Source organism: Palaemon carinicauda, chromosome 12 (genome assembly GCF_036898095.1).
Source record: "Palaemon carinicauda isolate YSFRI2023 chromosome 12, ASM3689809v2, whole genome shotgun sequence".
Lineage (NCBI taxonomy): Eukaryota > Metazoa > Arthropoda > Malacostraca > Decapoda > Palaemonidae > Palaemon > Palaemon carinicauda.
This window is the reverse complement of record NC_090736.1, coordinates 156,502,513-156,512,437: the sequence shown is the minus strand read 5'-3', so window position 1 is coordinate 156,512,437 and position 9,925 is coordinate 156,502,513. Positions and strand designations below refer to the sequence as shown.

Genomic DNA, 9,925 nt, shown 5'->3' with positions numbered 1-9,925 from the left:
AGGAGATGACTACCATTAATAATTAAAAGTTTATGAGTACATATATAAAAGGCAGAGATAAAACAGAATTCCATAAGAAATTTATCACTGTCGCTAAAAATAGAAGCATCAAAACAGAAGAAAAAAAACGAAACAAAGAAATAAGAGACGTATCAAAATTCCATCATTTGAAATCTATAAGAGTAAAAGACGTGGGAAAAAAAGGATCGAAAAGTTTAACTCGTCTCGGAGAACGACAGCTTCACCCTCCCCCCTCCCAACTCCCCCTCCCCTTCCCACACCCCCCCCCCCCACAAACCTCCCCACACCAACCTCGCCCCCACAACCTCCCTCCAACAAAATCCTCACACCAAAACCCACACTGACCTCTCGCCACCAACCCCCAACCAATCTCCCCTACCAACCTCCCCCCACCAACATTCCCCACCAACCCTTCACCAACCAACCCTTCACCAACCCCCACCAACCTCCCTCCACCATCCTCCCCACACCAACAACCCCATTGACCTCCTCCTACCAACCTCCCCCCACCAACCTACCTCCACCAGCATTCCCCACCAACCCTTCACCAACCTACCCTCTACCAACCCCCACCAACCTCCCTCCACCATCCTCCCCACACCAACAACACCATTGAGCTCCTCCTACCAACCTCCCCCCACCAACCTACCTCCACCAGCATTACCCACCAACCCTTCACCAACCTACCCTCTACCAACCCCCACCAACCTCCCTCCACCATCCTCCCCACACCAACAACCCCATTGACCTTCCCCTACCAATCCCCCCTACCAACCTGCCCCCACCAACATTCCCAACCAACCCTTCACCAACCTACCCTCTACCAACCCCCACCAACCTCCCCCCACCAACCTACCTCCACCAGCATTCCCCACCAACCCTTCAGCAACCTACCCTCTACCAACCCCCACCAATCTCCCTCCACCATCCTCCCCCACACTAACAACACCATTGACCTCCCCCTACCAACCTCCCCCCACCAACCTACCTCCACCAGCATTCCCTACCAACCCTTCACCAACCTACTCTCTACCAACCCCCACCAACCTCCCCCCCTCCCCCCCGCCAACCTACCTCCACCAGCATTCCCCAAAAACCTTCACCAACCTACCCTCTACCAACCCCCACCAACCTCCCTCCACCATCCTCCCCACACCAACAACCCCATTGACCTCCCCCTACCAATCCCCCCTACCAACCTGCCCCCACCAACATTCCCAACCAACCCTTCACCAACCTACCCTCTACCAACCCCCACCAACCTCCCCCCACCAACCTACCTCCACCAGCATTCCCCGCCAACCCTTCACCAACCTACCCTCTACCAACCCCCACCAATCTCCCTCCACCATCCTCCCCACACTAACAACACCATTGACCTCCCCCTACCAACCTCCCCCACCAACCTACCTCCACCAGCATTCCCTACCAACCCTTCACCAACCTACTCTCTACCAACCCCCACCAACCTCCCTCCACCATCCTCCCCACACTAACAACACCATTGACCTCCTCCTACCAACCTCCCCCCCCCCCCCCCCGCCAACCTACCTCCACCAGCATTCCCCAAAAACCCTTCACCAACCTACCCTCTACCAACCCTCACCAACCTCCCTCCACCATCCTCCCCACACCAACAACCCCATTGACCTCCCCCTACCAATCCCCCCTACCAACCTGCCCCCACTAACATTCCTAACCAACCCTTCACCACCTTACCCTCTACCAACCCCCACCAACCTCCCTCCACCATCCTCCCCACACTAACAATACCATTGACCTCCCCCTACCAACCTCCCCCACCACCAACTTACCTCCACCAACCCCCCACACCAAACCCTCCACAAACCTCCCAAGGTCAAACTCCCCACACAAACCACCCCACTGACCTCCCCCTACCAACCTCCCCCTACCTACCTTCCCCAAACCAACCTCCCCAACTAACCTTCCCCCAACCAACTTCCTCTAACCAACATACCCCCAACCAACTTCTCCCTAACCAATCTCCCCCACCAAGCTTCCCCCACCAATTTCTCGCAACCAAGCTCCCAAACCAAGCTCCCCCAATCAACGTCCCTCTTCCAACTTCCCACAACTAATCTTACCCCCAACCAACCTCACCCCACCAACCTCCCCAACCAGCCTCCCCCAACCAACCTACCCCACCAACTTAACCCCAATCAACCTCACTTCACCAACCTCCTTCAGACCAACCTGCCCAACCAACTCCTCAACCAACCTCCCCCAACCAACCTCACCTCACCAGCCTGCATCTCTGGAGCGTAATTCGCGCTCAAGGGGCGAATGGAATATTCTTATCCAAAATGCAGCAACGGAGGAGTTTGCGAATCTTCGCACACTGGAAAGCAAAGCCCTTCCCCACCCCTCTCCCCCCCCCCCCTCCCTCGCCATAGAGCCGCTCTTACGTCAATGGGTGTGTTTTCCGAGCCATTAACCAAGGGGCAATCGCTGAGCTTTAAGAGAACCGCACCCCCAATGGAAGATTAATTTCCAGGTCTTGCCGGTTTTCTTGTAATCTCTCGGTGTCTGCGATGTATTAACTTAATACTTTGCAAGGACAAATTGCGCTTAAACTGAGCAGTCTGTTCGAGGTTCCAGGTGTTGAATGGAAGGAGTTGCGGGCTCGAACCTTTTTCTGGAACGAGGTCTGGAACAGGGTCTGGAATGAAGTCTGGAACAGGGTCTGGAACCAGGTCTGGAACGGGATCTGGAACGAGGTCTGGAACGGGGTCTGGAACAGGGGGGTCTGGAACGGGGGTTCTGGAACGGACTCAATCTCACATAAGCCCTTTTAAACCTTCGACTTACATGAAGCGTATGGAATTAGTTACAGTTGCGACAAATGATATAGTTTGTTGATCTTATCAGTAGATGCAGCTCGCTATCATTGACTGCATATCTCTCTCTCCTCTCTCTCTCTCTCTCTCTCTCTCTCTCTCTTGTATATTCACTTCGCCATCATCTCTCTCTCTCTCTCTCTCTCTCTCTCTTGTATATTCACTTCGCCATAATTGGCTTCATCTCTCTCTCTCTCTCTCTCTCTCTCTCTCTTGTATATTCACTTCGCCATCATTGACTTCATCTCTCTCTCTCTCTCTCTCTCTCTCTTGTATATTTACTTCGCCATCATCATTTGCTTCATGTCCCTCTCTCTCTCTCTCTCTCTCTCTCTCTCTTGTATATTTACTTCGCCATCATCATTTGCTTCATGTCCCTCTCTCTCTCTCTCTCTCTCTCTCTCTCTCTCTTTTGTATATTTACTTCGCCATCATCATTTGCTTCATGTCCCTCTCTCTCTCTCTATCTCTCTCTCTCCTCTCTCTCTCTCTCTCTCTCTGTGTCCTCTCTCTCTCTCTCTTTTGTATATTTACTTCGCCATCATCATTTGCTTCATGTCCCTCTCTCTCTCTCTCTCTCTCTCTCTCTCTCTCTCTCTTTTGTATATTTACTTCGCCATCATCATTTGCTTCATGTCTCTCTCTCTCTCTCTCTCTCTCTCTCTCTCTCTCTCTGTATATTTACTTCGCCATCATCATTTGCTTCATGTCCCTCTCTCTCTCTCTCTCTCTCTCTCTCTCTCTTGTATATTTACTTCGCCATCATCATTTGCTTCATGTCCCTCTCTCTCTCTATCTCTCTCTCTCTCTCTCTCTCTCTCTCTCTCTCTCTCTTTTGTATATTTACTTCGCCATCATCATTTGCTTCATGTCTCTCTCTCTCTCTCTCTCTCTCTCTCTCTCTCTCTCTTTTGTATATTTACTTCGCCATCATCATTTGCTTCATGTCCCTCTCTCTCTCTCTCTCTCTCTCTCTCTCTCTCTCTCTCTTTTGTATATTTACTTCGCCATCATCATTTGCTTCATGTCTCTCTCTCTCTCTCTCTCTCTCTCTCTCTCTCTTGCATATTTACTTCGCCATCATCATTTGCTTCATCTCTCTCTCTCTCTCTCTCTCTCTCTCTCTCTCTCTCTCTTCACGATGGTAATTGTACCATACATAAGATCATCCTTTTATGGAGTGGAAAGTTCTTGCTATTACATTACCTAATTAGTTTCTATGTTGTTGTGTCTTAGATAAAATCTAACTCAGTATTACCAGCGAACTTTTATTCTTCAATGAATTAACAAGAAAAAATGATAATATAAAAGAGCTGCATTCTTATAAAAAGGTTATAAGAACAGTCATCAAATTTTAACTAAATATACGAGCACATTCCAGTATCAAGTAAAATTAACCCTTTCAAACTTTCTATCTTATTTTTTTTTTTTTTTTTTTTTTTTTTTGTTACTAAGGAGACTACTTATCTCTTAGTCCGTGTTTCCTTGACTACTCAAAACACTCAACATCTTCCCTGGATACTATTTACTTTCATTAGTCTCTCATATGACGATATCTTTATTTATTTATACACAAATAGCTTACCTCAGTATCTAATTGCTATATAATCGTTGTGGTGTCCTATTGTAGATGTCCCTACCTAGCGTTGTGCTGAACTGGGGTTCAAGCTCTACTTAAACTCGATAGTTTCTTGTAGTGTCTGCAACCTCACCATCCTTGTGAGCTAAGGATGCCGGGTCTAGAGAGCCTAAAGTCCATCTATAAGTCATCAGCACCAATTGACTGGCCCTCCCGGGTCCTAGCTTCGGTGGAGAGGGGTTTTTGTCATTGTGCATACGTTATATATAGTCAGTTTCTAAGGCATTTCCTGCTAGTTTATTGTCACTGTCCCTTTTCTCTGCCATTCACGAGCGACCTTTAAGCATTTTAAACTCTTATTAAAATCTAAATCTTAAATTATTTCCAGTATATTAATAGCCTGCCCCACCATGAGGCTCAATACTACACAGTATTTTAAAAGCTTTATTCCAGCTGTGACCAAGTTGTGGAATGATCTTCCTAATCGAGTAGTTGAATCGGTTGAAGTTCAAAAGTTCCGACTTGCAGCAAATGCTTTTATGTTGAACCGGCTGACATAAGTCTTTTTATAGTTTATATGAGAGAGACCTGTTACAATCTTGTTATTGTTCTTGAAATATTTTATTTAAACTGTTCATAAAGTTTATTTATTTCCTTATTTGCTTTCCTCACGGGGCTTTTTTCCTTGTTGGAGCCCTTGGGCCTATAGATGACTGCTTTTCCAATTAGGATTGTAGCTAAGCTAATAATAATAATAATAATAATAATAATAATAATAATAATGATGATGATGTGATGATGATGATGATGATGATGATAAATGGAATTCCTTCTCAATGTCAGACAATTTAATTTTAATTCTTTTTATTTTTCGTTTTCTGCCGACTGACTTACTAATACTTAGCTGCATTTTCGTTCCCACTTTGGGTGCACAATATGTCTCTCAGGTCTGACTTTGTCATCTCATTCATCTTACAACTTCTTCCTCCTTGGTCTTTTATTTTACTTCCAACCTTTTATTTCTGTTTTGTCTTGTTATCGTTGAAATCATACATTCTCGTTCATTTATAATTCTTTTTATAGTGAGAATTAATTTTTTTAAAGGGTATTGTAAGGTGCTTAAACCTTTTTTTTAATCTGTTCTGGTTTTTTTTTTTTTTTTTTTTAATTATACATATTCATTCATTTTTAATTCCTTTTATAATGAGAATTATTTTCCTAAAGGTTTTTGTAAGGTGCTTAAACCTTTTTTTTTATCTGTTCTGTTTTTTTTTTTTTCGTTGAAATTATACATATTCATTCATTTTTAATTCCTTTTATAGTGAAAATTATTTTTTCTATAGGTTTTTGTGAGATGTTTAAAAAAAATTCTCTGTTTTGTATTGTTATCATTGAAATTGTATTTTCTCATTCATTTATAATTCCGTATGTAGTAAGAATTATTTTTCTTAAGTTTTTTGTAAGTTGTTTAAATCTTTTTTTTTTCTTATCTTAATGTCGTTCATATTATAAATTCTCATTCATTTTTAATTTCGTATTCAGTAAAAATCTTTTTCCTAAAGGTTTTTGTAAGATGTTTAAAGCGTTTTTTTTTTTCTCTCATCTGTCTTGTTTTCGTTCAATTTAAACATTAATTCTTCATTCCGTTTCTAGTAAAAATTATTTTTCTGAAGGTTTTAGGAGGTTGTTTAATACACAATTCGTTTCAAAATATCTATGAGACATATTTTAGTATTTCGGAAATCGTTTTCCCTTTCAACTAATCTCACGCAATAAGTCTCATTTCTCAGTAATGTTTCGTATATTTGAATGTCAAGTCTTACATATACCACACCTTTGAAGTTCTAAGTTCTACCTAAGTGCCATGGTAAACAGTGTTACCTGCTGCATCCATTTCTCCTCAATGTAACTTTCAATTGTATCCCTTCTTATTCCATTACTTATCATTTCCAATTTTAGGGGCTTGGTAGCCTATTAGTAACGTCCCTACCTGGTTACCTACTGTTCTGGGGTTCCAGACTTGCTCAAGCTTGATGGTTTCTCGAAGTGTCTCTAACTACACTATCCTTGTGAAACTATACTCAAATTCTTTTAATGAGGCGCATTTGCACTGACTCGCAGCGGTGCCCTTTTAGTTCGGAAAAGTTTCCTGTTATCTGATTGATTAGAATAATCTTGTTCAACCAATCAGCGATTAGGAAACTTTTCCGAGCTAAAAGGGCACCCCTGCGTGTCGGTGCAAATCTGCCTCACTAAAAATAATTGATTATAAGGTACATGTCTACCTGCTAAGTCATCACCAGCCATTGACTGGCCCTCCCTAGTACTAACTTGGACGGAGAGGTTACTTGGGCTCTGATCATATCTATGTACAGCCTCTGGGACAGGCTATTGTCCTGCTAGGGATGGTCGAAGTCCCTTGTCTCTGTTTTTCACAATCGACCTTTAACCCTTTAGCTCGAATTCCACGGTTGTTTGAAGGCAAATTTACAATGTACTGAATTAGGATTTTTTGAGTTAAAATTGCTTATAACTTTTTTTGAGTTAGAATTACTTATAACTTTTTGGAGTTAGAATTACTTATAACTTTTTTGGAGTTAGAATTACTTATAACTTTTTTTGAGTTGGAATTACTTATAACTTTTTTTTCAGTCATAAGTGTTTGAAAAAAAGGAAAAAATAAGTAGCAGTTCATGATACGCATGGCTTTAGTTTTACAGCTTACCAAACCCAGAGCTAAGAGTTATTAACAACGTATTATTGCTGCAAAATTATTTTGCCGATTACCTCAATAAAAACGAAGTCATATCTTTGGATTATCTTCTAGCGTTCTTAGCTTGCCAAGCTTTACCTGTCAGTCAAGATAATTCCAAAAGGTTACTTAGAAAAGATTTTATGAAGATGTAACCGACAAATTATATTGGTTTGCAGTCAGATTATTTCCCAATATCATTACAAGAAGAGAAAATGATCCCCACCTTTAAGGTTTAAAGGCCACTCATGAATGGCAGAGGCAAGGGACAGTGACATTGCCCTATCAAAACAGGACAATGCCCTAGAGACTGACCATATATACATATGATCAACGTCAAAACCCCCTCTCTACCCATGCTAGGAGCAAGGAGGACCAGACAATGGCTACTGATGACTCGACAGATAGATCTATAGGCTCCCCCAAAACCCCACCTCCATAACTCACAAGGATGGTGAGGTTACAGCGACCAAAGGAACTAACAAGTTTGAGCAGGACTTGAACCCCAGTCTGGCGATCACCAGTTAGGGTCGTTACCACATCGGCCACCACAGCCCTTACTATTGGCAATCCTAGAAAGAAAGTTTTTACAATAAATCTTCAGAATTTTAAGGTATAATTAGCTTTATTGTGTTTATTTCATTACGATTCAGCAGGACAGGATTAGAAATGAAACTATAAGAGAGATTACTCGAGTGCCATATGTAGATGAGATCATGGTGAGGGGTAGATGGAGATGGGTTGGGCATTCTCCCCAAGAGAGATTAGTTCACCAAAAGTTTAGCTGGGCTCCACAAGGCATTAGAAGAGTTGGAAGACCCAGGTCTTCATGGCTGAGGACTATGAAGCGTGAAGTAGATGAGATCATGGTGAGAGGTAGATGAAGATGAGTTTGGCATGCTCTTCGCACTCCCCAAGAAAGATTAGTTCACCAAACGTTCAGCTAGGCTCCACAAGGTACTAGAAGAGTTGAAAGACCTATTCCTACATGGCTGAGGACTATGAATCACGAAGTAGGAGATGATGAATGGAGAGTTATTAAACTAAAAGCTCAAGATAGAGATGACTGACGAAATCTAACCGAGGCCCTTTGCGTCAATAGGAGTAGGAGATGATGATGATGATGGTGACGATAAGTATCTCATGTATGGTTAGTTATGAAGCAGAAATTATTATTATTTATACTAATCAAGGATAAATTTTTCATCTGTGATATCCATATGTAAGAAAAAAAATAAAATATAGAGGTTATTAGATTAGTAAAAACTTAGGGATTATTGATATATTGTGCAGGAGTTATAATTTAATTTTGTTATTCGGGAAAAAAATATCACGAATAAGATTGTAGATAAAACAAAATACGTAGATTTTAGAAGAATCTTAGTTATATTTCCAGATGATTACCGGGATGATCCTTATTATCATTTAATTTTTTCTTTGTTTACTTAGAAATTTGTGATAATTCGTGTATCTTTTATGCATTAAGACGTTTCATATACTTCCATAGTGTACAATGATATATTTCTTAGGCACTCAAATCTGTCCACACTGAACATAAAAACATTTCCTTTCCATCAATATAGGTATATCCTAAAAAAACAATATACTTCCTCTTCTCTAGATAAAAACACTTGAAAAGAAATGAAAATATACTTCAGTGTCATACTCCTACTACAATGAACTTGCCTCACCAAAACTGTTGTAATAACACGGAGGACTTCAAGGATATATCAATCTTGAACAAGTAAGGTTCTCTCAATATTGCAGGAGGCCTCCGTCAATTTATCTAAGAACCATATCCAATATACAGGGGGTAGGGGGAGCCGGGGGGGGGGGGGGTCATGGGTCCTGGTAAACCGTCCAGAAGGCCAATAATAAAGACTGGAAAAGGTTGGTCATATAGTGACCAACTTCCACACGGACCATCTTGAATCTGCTTGGCATGTCTTCTTGGTCTCTGGAAGTGATTCAGTGGGCTGGCGATTAGGAGGAGGAAGAGGAGGAGAATAACATTAAGAGGGGGAGAAGAAGAGAAAGAGGAGGATAAGAGGAAGAAGAGGAGAATAACAATAAGAGGAGGAGAAGAAGAGCAAGAGGAGGACGATAAGATTGATTTTGATTGGTCTGTCTTCTTGGTGAATGGAAGTGACTAAGTGGACAGGCGATTAAGAGGAGGCAGAAGAATGGAGAGGAAGTAGAGGAGAGGAAGAGGAAAAGGAGGAGAATATGAATAAGAGGAGGAGAAGAAGAGGAAGAAGAGAATAACAATAAGAGGAGGAGGAGAAGAGCAAGAGTAGGGAGATATGATTGATTCGGATTTGCCTGTCTTCTTGGTGTCTGGAGGTGATTTAGTGGGTTGGCGATTAGGAGGAGGAAGCAGAGGAGAATAAGAGGAAGAGGAAGAGAATAACAATAAGAGGAGAAGAAGAAGAGGGAGAGGAGGATAATAAGTGGAAGAAGAAGAGAATAACAATAAGAGGTGGAGAAGAGCAAGAGGAGGAAGATAGGATTGATTCTGATTAGCCTATCTTCTTGGTGAGTGGAAGTGATTGAGGGGACGGGTCATTAAGAGGAGGAAGAAGAGGAGAGGAAGACGAAAAGGAGGAGAATAAGAATAAAAGGAGGAGAAGAAGAGGAAGAGGATGTGATGCAATCTATTTGGATTGTGTTTTTGGTGTCTGGAGGTGAATTAGTGGACTGGCGATTAGGTAGAGA

At 42.1% G+C, this 9,925-nt stretch overlaps 1 protein-coding gene across 1 annotated transcript in view; it reads left to right on the top strand.

The window, feature by feature from the left end:
* LOC137651156 (uncharacterized) overlaps positions 1 to 1,517 on the top strand; it is a 4,365-nt gene extending 2,848 nt beyond the window's left edge. Inside the window, exon 2 of the mRNA XM_068384295.1 lies at positions 549 to 1,517. Coding sequence (XP_068240396.1) covers positions 549 to 1,517 — 969 coding nt within the window. The remainder of the gene's footprint in view (positions 1 to 548) is intronic.
* The last annotated feature ends 8,408 nt before the right edge of the window (positions 1,518 to 9,925 follow it).